The sequence below is a fragment of the Urocitellus parryii genome, chromosome 5 (assembly GCF_045843805.1).
Source record: "Urocitellus parryii isolate mUroPar1 chromosome 5, mUroPar1.hap1, whole genome shotgun sequence".
NCBI lineage: Eukaryota > Metazoa > Chordata > Mammalia > Rodentia > Sciuridae > Urocitellus > Urocitellus parryii.
The window spans coordinates 88,496,676-88,512,344 of record NC_135535.1 but is presented as its reverse complement, the minus strand read 5'-3'; the positions used below and the strand labels follow the sequence as shown (position 1 = coordinate 88,512,344).

The 15,669-nt window shown below is 32.9% G+C and overlaps 1 protein-coding gene across 10 annotated transcripts in view; it reads right to left on the bottom strand.

The window, feature by feature from the left end:
* Nucleotides 1-707: 707 nt before the first annotated feature.
* Nucleotides 708-15,669, bottom strand: part of C2cd5 (C2 calcium dependent domain containing 5) — a 99,320-nt gene continuing 84,358 nt past the window's right edge. For 5 of the 10 annotated variants that reach the window (XM_026392309.2, XM_026392311.2, XM_026392316.2 and 2 more), the window contains 5 exons: nucleotides 10,902-10,952; nucleotides 9,952-10,053; nucleotides 8,444-8,634; nucleotides 5,597-5,743; nucleotides 708-1,955 (listed from right to left, as the gene is read on the bottom strand). In XM_026392309.2, coding sequence (XP_026248094.1) covers nucleotides 1,824-1,955; nucleotides 5,597-5,743; nucleotides 8,444-8,634; nucleotides 9,952-10,053; nucleotides 10,902-10,952 — 623 coding nt within the window. In that variant the 3' untranslated portion in view covers nucleotides 708-1,823. The remainder of the gene's footprint in view (nucleotides 1,956-5,596; nucleotides 5,744-8,443; nucleotides 8,635-9,951; nucleotides 10,054-10,901; nucleotides 10,953-15,669) is intronic. The other 5 variants (XM_026392314.2, XM_026392315.2, XM_026392318.2 and 2 more) reach the window with 2 other exon arrangements.

The window sequence follows — 15,669 nt, the reverse complement described above, 5'->3', positions numbered from 1 at the left end:
GATGTGATACAGCAATCTGTATATGGGGTAAAAATGGGAGTTCATAACCCACTTGAATCAAACTGTAAAATATGATATATTAAGAACGGTGTAATGTTTTGAACTACCAACAACAAAAAAAAATTAAAAAAAAAATTAAAAGAAAAATAAAAAAAAAAAAGAAAATACCACTGAGGGGGCTGGGGGTGGTGGCTCAGGGGTAGAATGCACGCCTTGCACACATGAGGCACTGGGTTCAATCCTCGGCACCACATAAAAACTAATGTATCCACCTAAAACTAAAGATACATAAATAAATAAATATTTTTTAAAAATAAAAAAATAAATATATATAATAAGCATTCAATAAACATTAGTAATTGCTTAATATAATATATAATACATTTTACAAATTATTTGGTTTTGCAGCCAAATTTGCAGTTCTACGAAAGCAAGAACTTATTTTTGTTCACCACCTAAAACTATGTTCTTGAATGAATGCCAACTACTCAGTTGTTGAAAGACCAGGGCTTTGCATATAATAAGCACACAATGGATGTTTGTTGACAGAGGAATAAATGGAGATGATAAGATGGTTAAGTGATTCAGAAAACTCACAGTACTATATCCAAAAGGCAAAAAAGAGATTTAGGAACATTTCAGTTTATCTTTATAAATTTTTTATTTAAAAAATAAAATTATAAACAAAATACAGAAAAATATTGACACCTGTAATAACAAGGAAATAACTAATCCGTAGGGCAGCTTGTTGGAGAACAAAATCATGAGTTTTATAAAGAAATTTTTATTGTGCAAAGGAGAAATATAATATCTAAGATTCATTTACAGTGGGCATTTGGCATTGACAAAAAAAGTATTTCTATGTATACATTCAACATTTTGCAGCATATTTACTTCAATTTACATTTCCAAATTCTATGCCAAATACACTCCAACTCACTACCAACAATTTTTAAGATACTACTAAAATTCTGTACATTTGGTAGGAGTGCAATATTATTTTACTGGAAAATAATTTTTATGTTCCTACTAGATCAATTATATTTTTACTGCTTCAATAAAATTCACCAATGTTTTCTTCCCACCTGAAGCCAAGCCTCTTCAGACAAATTAAATACTAACTCAAATGTGGCCAGTTATGAAATTATATTATAAATTTTCCTCCCTCGTTGGAGATATTAAAACTTTTCAATGAAAAGATATCAGTTTTAATAAATTACTTTTTCTTTTACAGTAGTTAGAGGTATTTCAGAATCAAGTTACAGAATTTTAACTTTCTAAAAGACGGCTGAAAGCACTTACCCACTGAGAGTTATTACCAAATTCCTCATCAAAATAAAACACATTAAGAAATCCACACAGTAGTTTTCTGAAAACTCTTCTCCATTTCCCCCACATTTCTCAAATCTATTATTTATTCATTAACAATATGTGACTTTCTTGCTTTGTTTTTCTAAATTATATAAAGTAGCTATTCTAGTTTCCTGATAATCCTCCCATTTCATTTTTAAATTATGATTTTATTAAAATCAACATAAATTACAAGTAACTTTCATTTTTGCTACAGTTCACTTAGAAATTTATTTTAACTTATTGAAGGCAGAATTTTCATGGGGCCTGTCTATCTAGACTAGGCAAACAAAACATCAAGATTAGAAATTCTCATGCCTCCAACAGATTCCAGACAAAAATCTACGCATAATGTATCAATTCTTTCTTAACTATTTCAAATTAATTTCATTTCTTTTTGTCTAAGACGATAATGACAAAACAATGGATACAGATAAATTTCAATGAGGTGAACTCTTTCTTTCCTATTTTCTTCAGGTTGTAACATCTCCTCCAGTACATAATGGCTGGCAGTTGGCAGTAGGTTGCTGGGCTGATACCACTTCTAAGTCTGATTCACGAACAAAAATCACTGCATCACCACTTACGTTTATAAGACACTGTGCCTATAAGAACAACAAACAGGACCAGTTCAGTTACACTCAACAATACCCTCATAGGCTTCTGTTATACAGGGATAGTGTTGTACAGCCAAAACAAAACAAAACAAAATGCAGACTTACAAATCACTAGGAAAAACAACTAACTCAATAAACAAATAAGAAAAGAATGAGAGAACAATTCACAGGAAAAGAAATTCAAAAAGCCTAGAAACATATGAAAAAATACTTAGATACATATGAAGGTTAAAAATAAGTAGCGTTTCATTATTACCACGTGTTGGCAAAGACATGGGGCAATATAAACACATTTAATATTTCTGGTGGGTGGGGTTTGTGAAACTACTTTGGAAAGGAGTTTGATGATATGAAGCAAAAAAAAGTAGACACTTTGTGATCTGCCAGTCTTACCCTCATTTATGTGTGTGTATATAAGATACACATACTGTATATACATTTTTTTTCATGCACTAGAAAAAAATCTTGGATATGTTACTAAAAAATTACTATGATTTTCACTGCAGTGTGTTTGTAATAAAAAAAATAGAAAACAGCCTAAATAAATAATGGAATATAAATGAACTAAAAGTTCTAAGAACTTAGGATAGAACTCATAAATGTCATGATGAATTAATGAAAATAAATAGAATGTGGAAAATATTCTCAAAGGAGGGAAACTTCTGCAATATCTAAGAAAACTACAAACAAAGGCCTATGATTTGACCTACCAATTTCATTTTAAGAAATTTTTCCTACAGATACACTCAGACCTCTGCTAATCACTTCTGTTTCATATTCGTTACAGTGCTGTATGTATTAGCATAACATTTATTAGAAACACCCTAAAAGTTCATCAGTGGGGAACTAGTTAAAGAAATTCTGGTTGATCCATACCATGAAGCATTATGTGGCTATTATAAACAGTGAGGACAATCTTTTTGCCCTTAAATGGAACAATTGCCTAGAAAAATTCAGTGAAAGAACAAGCTGTGGAAAAGGGGCATATCTTTGCTTGAATGTATCTAAAATCTCTCATGTTACATGCTATGAAGTGTTATAGCTCTAGAAGTGATATACAAAAAAACCCCCAAAAACATGAATAACTTTGGTTGTACAGGGGAAGAAACTGAGTGGATATAAGACAGGGAGAAATTTTCTGTTTATATTCTTTTAATACCCCTTCTGAATTTTGAATTATGTATCACCTATTTTTAAAATACATTAAAACATTTTAATACAAAATGAGATTACAGTTATATACATATATAATTTTTAAAATATAAAAGCCTACATAGAAATGGCAACAAAATAAGGATGGTCCACTAGGTAGCAAAAAGAAATAGGTCCATAGAGGCTCCCACCATATTTTTAATATTTATTTCTGAAGCTGACTATCAGGTTAAAAGTGTTTATGTTAGATAATTCTCTATACTTTTTAAGGGTATGCAAGATATCACAATAAATTAAAAGTGAATAAAAGCTAAATGACATGAAGTATAGCACCTGACATTTGAGCACCTAAATGGCAAGCAGTAATTAACAGTTATCATTCAGGAAGACTGGCAGTGGGAAGGCCCAAAGCATTTGGAATGAAAGAAGTGGGAGTATACTCTAGCTTTTCTATTTAGAGCCTCGTACTGAGCAATGAAATTCTGCAAGCCTCAGTTTTCTCACCTACAGAAGGGAGTTAATAATACCAATATGTTACAAAGTGCTAGAAATGCAAAAAAGCACAGTTCATTTGGTGGAAAACTACATAAATCAATACATAGGTTAAGGGCATTGGGGAGAGGTAAAAGGTAAAAACATAAGTCTAAAAAAGTTGGAAGAGTCCAAATTTTGGAAGACCTTGTATGACATAATAACCTTAAGTTTTATCATTTACTCTCATTAAAGACTTTGTAATATTTAAAATATAATAGTAACAACTTTTATGGTATTTACTATCCACCAGGCACTTTAGCATATTACATATATTTCCCCCGTTTTTATCCCAATGTTACAGATGAAGAAACTAAGGCACAGAGAAAGATTTTGTTTTGGACAAGTTGATTTTGAAGTACTTGTCAAAGTGATAATTTTGACAAATTGAATAAATCTAATACCAGGAAAAATCTAAAACTACAAATCTCAATCTCAAATACAAAATAATTAAGCAAGAAAGAATCTTTTCAATAGAACTAGGGAAATCCTATTACACTAAATAAAATTATTGTAAAGAAATATTCAGTTGAACCAGGTTTATTTTTAAGATCTGATAGATGTTTTCTTCATGATCAGATTATATCAGATTGTTTACAACAAATTATTAATCCCAATCAGGATGCCCCTTCTCTGGTTTCTTCTCCTTACAGATGATCTGTCTTGAGGTAGTTCTTAGCGTCTTCTGATTTTTCTACCTCTCTTTCTACCTTTTTCTGCTCCACTATATACCCTTTTTACCCATTCTATACAATCTACTTGGCTCCAAATCTGATCAATAAACTGGTACTGAATCTACAACTTCAGTTAAGAAATCTCATTGAGCACTAAATGCACACTGGCTATCTACCAAAAAATTTCCTAGGATGTTTGATAGGTCCCCTTCCTTCTCTCTCTTCTAACTTTCCTTAGCTATTGCTGAAATTTATCAAAACGTTGTCTTCCAGGCTCACGGCATTATTTTTTCTTCAATATCTATTAATGAAATATGATACACTCCAATAAGAAAAAGATATAAATTGTTGAGAAAGTAAATGAAGCACCCTTGAGAAGAAACTGATTGTGAAGAAACTGAAAATAAAGGTGAAATCACTTTCAATGGTCCCCTCTGCTGGGCCAGAAATGAGGAGCAATCACCAACAGCCATAAGGAATTTCATCCATCTACCACTACCTGTCATTCAAATAATATGATTTTTGATGTATGCCAAGAGGAGCACATTGAGAAGTACTGCCTTTATCACAGCTCATATAGCCATTTACTTAAAAAAAATCTTTTAAAATTTTGAGTGAGTTATCTTAACTCAAAACTAATAAAAGAGGGGCTGGGATTGTGGCTCAGTGGTAGAACACTCGCCTAGCAAGGGCAGGATCCGGTTCAATTCTCAGCACCACATTAAAATAAAGGCATTGTGTTGTGCCCATCTACACTTAAAAAATAAATATTTTAAAAAATGCAAAAAAAACTGATAAAAGAACCTTATTTTATAAATTTAACCCAGTAAGACCCTTTTTATTCCCCATGAACAGAACATTATTTACAGAAATAAACTAGTATAAACAGAATAAACTATTATGATATACCCTGCACTGTATGGCAGTTAAAACTGGTCAGCACCACAGGATAAACTAACCTGTACTTTTAGCTCTCTGCAGTCAAGACATCACTGTACTCCAAACATCCACCAAGATGATGGTAGAAATAGTAGCTCAGGAGCAGAAGTTCCAAAAATGGTTAAGAATAACTTGTTTCCTGAGATGTGAGAATAGCACCTAAGCTATATATGACCATACTTATTAATAACTTCACTGAACTATGTTTTTAGCAACTAGAATCAAAGAAATCTGAAGAGCATTTTTATTCTGGGAGGGTGATGGAGGTGGTTGGCTGGCCATGAGGGAAATTCTCAGGTTTCCCCAAATCAGAGATTTCTAACTATATCTCACCTGGTTTTTATTTGGATTCTCCATGAAGACACACTGCTTCATTATATAGGAGACGACAGCATTTCCTCCTAATGCAGCAACATGAGCCCTCACCATTGCAAACACTTCAGCAATAAAGGCATGGAGGAAACCACTGACTCCTCCTTCCTAAACAACAATGTGGAAAATAACCATATTATTTATATGTATCTAGGAATGTACATAAAATGTCAAAGAATATGTATTAAATCATCCCAAGTTATCCTAATAACAGGCAAAAATTCATAGGATTTACTGTATGGATGAACAAACAAAACTTTATTACAAACATGGCTGGATGAGGATTCACTATCCTTACTTTAAACTTAACTGAAGCTCAGAGAATTTGTAATCTGCCCATGATAAACTATAATCACATAAGTAGTACTGACTGAATCTGTTTTGCACATTATATACTTATACCTAACAGGTACTCAAAATAAGTATTCCATAAATATTTGTTAGGGAGTAAAATCCATTAGTTCAGGGAATTTTTTCCATGTTCAAAAAACAAACAAAACAGAAATTAAAGGTCAATCAAAGTTTACAATGTTTTGTCCACCTGTTTTCTAGAAATTCTCCTGGAGGTTACTTAAATCTAGGAGGAAATTTCCAATTTTAAATTGGAAGTAAGGGAAAAGCTGAGTAAACTGTTAGAAAATCATTTTAATAAATCACATCTTTCTAAAAAGCCAGGGCATTCTACATAGTCCTATAAAGGTCTTGCTTTTTGCAATTAAGGAATTAAGTGAGTTGTTTCAGATTGCCTCCAACTTAATCACAGATCAGTGCATTTTTTTGTTGGTCTTATTAGTTTCCTTCTGTCTATTAAGAAATTTTGAAGGTAGAGTACCTATAGAACTTTAATTTTAAAAAGTTTAATTGATGTAAGAAAATAATTTATCAGGCTGTGAATAGAACTGTAATACTGTGCTGTGAAGTTTCCATTAAAGAGAAATCTACTATGAAGCAACATTTTTGGGTACAGGAGCTTATGCAGTAGAGAAGATATAGAAAATAAAGTCTTACAGATTTGCCAGGGGTCATGGTACATAATTGTATGTAATCCCAGTGACTCAGGAGGCTGAGGCAGGAGGATTACAAATTCAAGGCCAGCCTGGACAACTTATCGAGACCCTGTCTCAAAATAAAATATAAAAAAGTCATGGATGGAGTTGGAGAATATAATGTTAAGTTAGCCAAACCAAAAAATCCAAATGCCAAATGTTTTCTCTGATTTAAGGATGTGATTCATAATGTGTTTGGGTGGGTGGGGAGGGCATGGGAGGATTAGATGAACTCTAAATAGGGCAAAGGGAGGAGGCATGGGGGTACGAAAGACAGTGGAATGAGATGGACATCATTACCCTAAGTATATGTATGAAGACACGAATGGTGTGACTCTACTTTGTGTACAACCAGAGATATAAAAAAAATTGTGCTCTATATGTATAATATGAATTGAAATCCATTCTGCTATCATATATAACAAATTAAAAGTCTAGTGTTATAGCTCAGTGCCAAAGTACCCCTGCATTCAATCCCCAGCAAAGAAAAAAAATTTTTTTAATATTTAAAAAATAATTTATCTGGGGCTGGGCGGTACCTCAGTGGCAAAGCACTTGCCTAGCATGTGTAAAGCATTGGGTTCAATCCTCAGCACCACATAAAAATAAATAAAATAAAGGCATTGTGTTCATCTACAACTACAAAATGTGTATATATATATATATATATATATATACACATATATACATATATATAAAATATCATACATAAAGATTTTGAAAAAAATAATAATTTATCTCAAAATCTCCACCTAATTAATGAAACAATCTGTCAGAAATCATCATTCATTTACATATGCATCATGTTACTCCATGCCAAACACTGTGCTAGATGCAGGACAGTGAGCATGATATTGAAAACAGTATGCAAGCTTGATTTCTTTTAATATTTTTCTTTTTTAATTGTAGGTGGGCACAATACCTTTTATTTTATTTTCCATATGGTGCCAGGGATTGAACCCAGTGCCTTATATATGGCAGGCAAGCACTCTGCCACTGAGCTACAACCCTGGCCCCTGAAAGCTTGATTTCTAAGAAGTTTTTCTAGTAAAACTAAGGTGGGGGTGGGGGAGTGGGAAGCACAATTAAGTCATTTCCATAACAAGCATACTTTATTAAGTACAAACTGCTACTAAAGTAAAATATAAAGCAATTACCTGCTTTCAAGCCTCAGTAATTAAAAATTATCCCTATATCACAGTATTAATTTGCTTATAACATAAGATTCAATATAATTTTCTTTTTACTGAGTGAAAATGAACAGCTCCATTTTCTTTTCAGAGGGATGAAACAATTAAGCTAAATTACATAAAATATCTACATAAACATGTCTATAATATGGTCCTCCACTATTTCTAAAGGTGATCCCTTAAAAATTGCTATTTAAATGTATCTCAGGCAAATAACTACTGAAAAAACTAAGCTGTTCTTTCAGGGCTATTATAAGAATCTAATGAAACATAGATAAATTTGTTTGATTTAATAAAGGTCTTGATAAAAATCTAGAATTTCTAACAACAAATGTGTTTAAACCTAACACAAACTCCTGGTAATAATACTAGCTACTATATGAAATGCATTAGTTTAAGCCAGAATCAATATATTTAAGTGATTAAAATACAAATAAATAAGTAAAATATGTATTTGTATTTATGTATATTTACTATTTTAGGGAAAAATAATAATTTGAGACATGGTTTTGTTACTAAATAGTCAATCAAAGAAAATCCAAACACCAACAAAATAATCTCAGTAAAATTACCTCACGAAGAGAAGTAGTTTCCCGAATAAAAAACATGTTAATTATCCCAAGATATTTAGTTATTTTTGCTCCAGGAATGAAAGAAAGAGGTGTCATCTTAACAACCCCAACTGTGGAATTTGTACAAGGTGGAGCAGAACGGTTCCGGAAATTTCCTTCACCCATTGGACTTGCTTTTTCAACTGTCACAGCTAAAATTGAAGAAAAGAAGAGGTAACATTAAGAACAGATACTGGTAATGCATATCGGTCACTTATTCCCTAAGGTTTCCAAGTAAGTGGTGACAACATTCAGCTGTCTGTGAGGCTAAGCCATGTCATGAAAGAAAAGAAATCATCATGCACTGCATGCAATTAAAAGAGAGAGAAAGAAAAACACATAAGGAAATGCTGGAATGAATTCTTTTGGAAGAAAAATGGCATTCCTGCAAAAGAAAATGTTGATGCGGAGTAGCTACACACACAATGATCAGTTATGAAGTGAAGAAAAAGAAAAAGCGGCAGAGCATTAAATTATCTGCTGTAGAAACAATTTATTACAAAGAGAGTGTGAAAGTTGTTATATTTCCCAGTACAGTTATTTCCATCTTTTTCAGACGACTTCATCATTGTCAACTTGTAGATAAACCTTAGGTTAACTAGTGGTATATATTTCCTTTCCAAACCTTTTGATTAAACAAACTCATAATTTAAAAAACTTAGCAAATGACCTTGGCCATCAAAAGATTATTGTTTATAAAGTAACACAAAATAATTACAACTTGCCAAATAACTGCTATCAGCCAGACATATTATGTGTATGTGTATTGCTTACAACCCAGCAACATAGGTTTTTATCATCCCCATTTTACACATGAGGAAGCTGAAGCTAAGAGAAATCGAATAGCTTGCCCAAGGTCACACAGCTATTAAATTGGCACTTCTAGAATTCAAAATCAGACCTGGCTGGTTACATAGCCTCTGTTATTTACTCTAAAAGGTAGTTCCTTCCCTTTTAATGTAGTTTTTTTTCCTCAAATATAGTTACTTTAAAATCTACCAAAACACATGGGGTATTGATAAAGAACATAAACATACTGAGTCTAGCAATAAGATGAGAGTTAATTACTTTCTCTCCAGAAATACTTATTCTTTTAGCCCTCTGGATATTGCTTAGTAAGCTAACAGATACAATATACAAAATACGCTGGGTCCTAGAAAAGTTACCTCTTTGATGAGAGAGCTAGTGATTACCTTCCATGTAGAAGGAGATCATATCTATTTATATATTTTTAGTTACGCCTTCACAAAAAGTAATATTTTAAAAAAAATTCTGTTTTGTTAAAATTAACAAATCTAAAGGTCCTTCATTTACTCTTCCTACATGACCATAAGAGTCTGCAGCTTTCACACTCCAACACACGACTGATTGGCAATGTTAATACTAGGTAGTAAGGTCTAGCCTTCATCACTGCGAAATCAGGGATATGCTTCTCAGATCATCATAATGTGGTAGAAACATCCGCCTACTTGTCTTAATTGATCCGCGCCTTATGGTCTGAGCTTTCAGTTTAATGAGCTCTATCCAGCTGCTGCATCTGTCTGCAAAGGAACTGTAATCAACTGACGTTGCTGAAAACACAGACAGAAAACAAAAGAAAAAACAAAGAAAAAATATGGATGACGTCTCTTACTCGTCATAACACTCCTTCTGATGATGTAATTTAACTGCAACTTAAAAAAAGAATGGTCTTTTAAAGTCAGATAAGAGAGGTGGTAAAGAGTCAAGCTTACGACACTGATTTGTCCAAAACCAAGTTCTTGATCATCTGGCTGAGCATTTTTGGTGATGTCACAGCTGTATGGTCTCTTGGGGAGAATGTTAGTGGGGTCTAACAGCAATGAGAGGGCCACACATAAATAACTAACTTTATTTTCCATTCTATTTAACTATTTTAGCTATTCCTATTAGAATTTAATTTACAATTTCAACATTATAACTAATCCCCTTCTCTATTTTTATCCTAAAATAAAAAGAATCAAAATGTTGAAAACACTTGGAAAAAAATCCTTACTAGTTGACTTATCTTGAATGAAAATTTCTTTCTACTATCAGTAATAAAAGTTAAAGGATCATTTTTGTCAATATTCTGTTTCTATGCCTGATTTTTGGTAACAAAGCCTCTGATAAAGGGGGTGGGAAGTGGGTATGAGTCTAATAACTTCCTCCTTTAAAAAAAATAATTCACTACTGCTAATTAAAAAAAACTAAAATTTTATTTTTAGAAATTGAGAAACCATTAAAATGCTAAAAAAATAAATATTTAATGAATAAAAAATACAAATGCTAACTACAATAAAGTCACATTGTGGTGTCTATTCCATTGTCCAGTGCATTTCTTCAGTGTCTGAAATTTTATGCACCACCTAACTAGAATTCCACACCTTTGGTGACTATTTGCTTAATTAAACAAACTCACCTCTCTGTGCGGCTGGTATACCTGAGTTAGAACTTGCACTCTCCAGGTGTTCTAATAAGACAATATGAACAACATTAGCTTGAATGCTAAGTACAAGCCAGCATCTCTTCTTTGTTGTTTGTTAATATCTTCTATAAGCCAGAAGACTAGGAATAAATCTTTATGGCTTCATTATAAAAGCAAACCAAATAGAAATATTTAGGTTTAAAATGTAGTTTCTATTGACATGAAAGCTAGCTCAGTTAATAAATAACATGGTAAGTAAGACTGCTTGTTACTATAACACAAAATGAGTTTCAGAAACTGCATAGTCATAAGAAAATATAAACAGTAACAAATGTTAGTAGAATGACAGCAGAATGTAAGAAAACTAGACAAAGGGTCACTGTTTTGGGAGGGATATCTGACATGAAACGTGGAAGAGACATGTTTGTAGGGAGTAAGAGCCAGTAAGATTAAAAATTACAAACAAAGTAATGCGCTATGACTCACAGATCAACACATGCTGCCTCCTACCCCTACCCTTCCTTACCATGAACCTCTTTTATTTGTCTGAACTATCAACAGCTCCCTCTAGTGGTAGCAAGACTTTGTGGAACTAAAACTGACTCATCTTCAGAGAAATAACTAACAATTCCAAACTAGAATCACTCCCTTTCCAGCACCTCAGGAAGTTAGCATCCAAGGTTTTCCCTCATATTTTATGTTTAGTAAAGATAATTAAGGTATCATGCAAATGTAAGTAGTACTATAAAAAAGTCATAATCCAATTTTAAGGCCCATGTTCTATCCACACTAGCATATTTAAATTTTTGTTTCAAAGTATGGAACAAATGAAAGAATAGTGTTGCCAATTTAGAAATGACACATGAAATATACTGAGAATAATTTGGGCCAGTCAGTTTAAAAAATATATATATATTGAATATATTTTTTAATTTCTACTTAATGTGTTGATCTTTGGTAATATTCTTAAATTTATAAAAGTTTATTTTAAAATGTCATTTGTACATAGCATTTCTCCAAATTAGAAGAAGCTCCCTTTCAACCCCACCACCATTTTTTAAGCAAGTGACCAGTAGCGAATACTAGAGAGTATACAGTGGTAGACAATCCTCTGGATAGATAGATAACAAATAAAAGGGAACACTAGGTAAGGTCCACAAAAAGTCTGTGAGGGTACTATGCTATGCACATTCCCTGACTGTAGCCTAGAAGTCTAGTTGGGGACAGTCCTGATACAGGATCTTGAGGAGCTCTGGAAGTCTGGGAGAAGATGGAGCCCATAGGAAGGCCAGCAGGAAGACTTATCACACATCTACAGAGAGTTCAGGACAAGAATGGACTCAATGCAGAAACTGGGACAGCAATGAACCTACCCCAGGCTTATATATTCTAGGAGAATTCAATGGTTCTCCAGGGTTACTACCTTGGGCAGTACAGACTTGGTCAGTATAGAATTACACAGAGTACAGGAATTCATTGTAATTGAATGAAAAAAAAATTAATGCATAGGCAGAGGAATGACTAAAATAATTTTTGAAAAATTACTAAAATTAAATTATCTGCTATAACTCAATACTATCTGGGTAATACAGAAATCTGCAGAAGCAACTGTATACAATTTAATGACAAATACATAGACAGAACTTACTTAAACATGTAGTTATTTATTCCCACCTCTAAGTCACAAGTGGAAAAATCAAGGTACCCAATAATCTGTAAAATATGTGTGTTCCAATAAAGAATAAAAAGAGAATCTTTGTGAAGACAGATGAAACTGTTACAAGTAGTTGCCTCTTGGGAAGAGAAATAAAGGGAGAAGGGACTTTTATTTTGGATTACATGATTTTGATGTTACTTGAACTTTTTAGTATGTATAATTCATACTTTTCCAAAAATAAATTTATAAGAGTAGGGAAGAGAGGGGACTCTGAGGAGGGGTAGGTATTTATTACCTGACTTCAAATATAAATGCATTTGAATTAAAACTGAAAAAAAAATGATGCTTTAAAACTAGAGACATTCTTCAGAGAAAGGATAAGAATTTCTTTAATCTCACTTAAAAAGAGCTGTGTTATATTTTAACATACTCCTATGATCTTAATTTTTCTCCTAACAGAAAAGACTCCAGATGAGCAGATCCTGGCAGGAAATAGACTCTGATTGGCACCTCAGGCTAGTTTGAATACTTTAAATACCCAATGATTGTTCCTTCTCATTAAACTCAGGATTCCCAGTTAATAGGCCTTTCAAAAGAAAAGGCACCACAGTTATAAGAAATCTCACTCACTGAGAAACTAGTAACTCTAGTTAAAAAGAAATAAACTGAAGAACATGCAATCACTATCAATTCTAAATAAAAGACAGCAGACTTCATATTCAAGGGTAGAAATCTCATTTAAAGTCATTCAGGCTTTGTTGAGCATTAGTTAATGCTCAGTTGAGTGCCATTTGTATATCTATGTGGAAGAGCACTTTGTATGTTGGATCCCCATTCCAGCTGCAAAGAGAGCCTCAATCCAACCATACAGCAGTCCATTCTCTCAAAATTTCTATTCCCATTTCATAAAAGACAAAGATTAAACCCCGTCATTCTCAAATAACCCTAGAAACTTAGTAAGTAGGACAACAATTTAATCATTCTTAGCACACTCTGGGAAGCCCTATGTCTAGTGGTGTGCATAGATAAATTAACCCAGATTAAAAGCATTTAAGTGGTAATGAGCATATTGATGACAAAAGAAAAAAATGTGGCAAGGATTATTCCTCCTTCAATTTTATACTCTCCAGTGTTTCTAAGGTTTGAGACTTCTTCATTCTTCTAAATAATTTCTTATAACCAATTCAAAACTATTGGCTAGCTGTTAATATGGTCTGAATGTTTACCTCTTCTAAAACTGTGGTTAAAATTTAATTGCCATCAAAATAGTATTAAGCTGGGTGCGGTGGCGCACACCTATAATACTAGTGGCTTGGGACACTGAGACAGGAGGATCAAGAGTTCAAAGCCAGCCTCAGGAACAGCGAATGTGCTAAGCAACTCAGTGAGACCCTGTCTCTAAATAAAATACAAAATAGGGCTGGCGATGTGCCTTAGGGGTTGAGTGCCCTTGAGTTCGAACCATAGTACCAAAAAAAAAAAAAAAAAACCAGAATTAAGAGCTAGAAACTTTTAAGAGAGGATGAGGCCATGAGGGCTCCATTCTTGTGGGAAGGATTGGTACCATTATAAAAGGGTGGTTCAGCCCCTCCTTGCTCTCTTTCTGCTCTTTCTTCCTGTGATGATGCAGCAAGAAGGTCCTTGCCAGATGCCAATACCTTGATATTGAACTTCTCAGCCTCCAGAACTACAAGTCAATAAATGTCTTTTTTTAAATAAAATACTCAGACTTGGGTATTCTGTTACAGCAACACAAAGTGGACCAAGGCAGCTGTAATAAAGTTTCTACACAGATCACCCAATCTTTTGACGATTCATTTTATATCATTAAATATAAAGATCATCTTTGCTCTGAATAATTTTAAAAAGTATTTGAGACAATCTTGCATACACATCTTTAAAAATTCCTAAAACTGAGAAAAATTCTACAAACAAGAATCTCTGGCAGATTAAAATATACATAATCTGGAGTCTTTAAATTTTATGCTTTATTTTCCCATTTTAACATTCTCAGTTTTAAGCTATTATGATCAAAATTGGGTTTTATGTTCCTTTAGGCAGTCCCATCAATCCATAAGACACTGATTGGCTATGCCTCATAACTATAAAATCTGGTTTAATGACTAAGTTAAAGCAAATGGTGTATCTGAACATTCAGTATAAATTTACCCATAAGGGTACTTAAATATTGATGAATTGATAATGAAATTGCCATTCTGTAGTTATAAACTATTAAGGTATAAAGAAAGATGGAAATAGCTTCAATTTGGGTAGTTCAAAAGAGAAAAATTCAACAGCAATATACATAGGCAATACATACATACATTAGATGACCAAAAAAAATTAACTTCTCTATTTGGCTAATTTATGTTTCCGATTAAAGGTGTACAAAGGTGTACAACATCCTAAGCCACTTGTCTTTTTCAATCCCCTTCTTATGTGCTCCTGTTTCCATTTCTATACATCCACTTTTCATCTTACTACTACCCTTTATGGCTCTCTTCCAAGTTACTTAGGTTTTCTGGCAGTTGCCCAATTCATTTTTTTTCTTTGCTTTTTAATCCCTCTGCCTCTGAACTTCACTGTCCTCAAGGTACCTTACAGAAGCTAGAGAGGTAAAGACTCTGTATTCTATTTCTTCATCAACTCCTTTCCCAACCTATTTCTTGGCTAAGTATTTGCATACATTTCCCTCATTTTGGTTTCTATTTTCCTTATTCTCTTCATCAACTCTCTCCTTTCAAAGCCTGCCACTGATTGTTTTAGACGTCCAATATAACAGGGAGAACATCAGCTATTATTTTTACTGTTGTTACCATTTGGTCATAATGACAAAATACACAGTACTTTAAAATCAAAAACAGAAACAGCAGACAAGCAATAGGTTATCAGTATATAAAGACATTTTTTAGTTAGTATAAAGAATTATATTTATTTGTTAACTATTAATTAGTAGGAAAAATGAAAGTTCTTATAGTTTTTAGAAATTTATATTTCTAATTGCTAGTTTAAAATCAGATCATCATTAGGCAGATCATTAAAATGAAACCATCTTTTTAAAATCAAATCTGGTTTAACAAAAACAAACTCGTCTATAATAAAAAT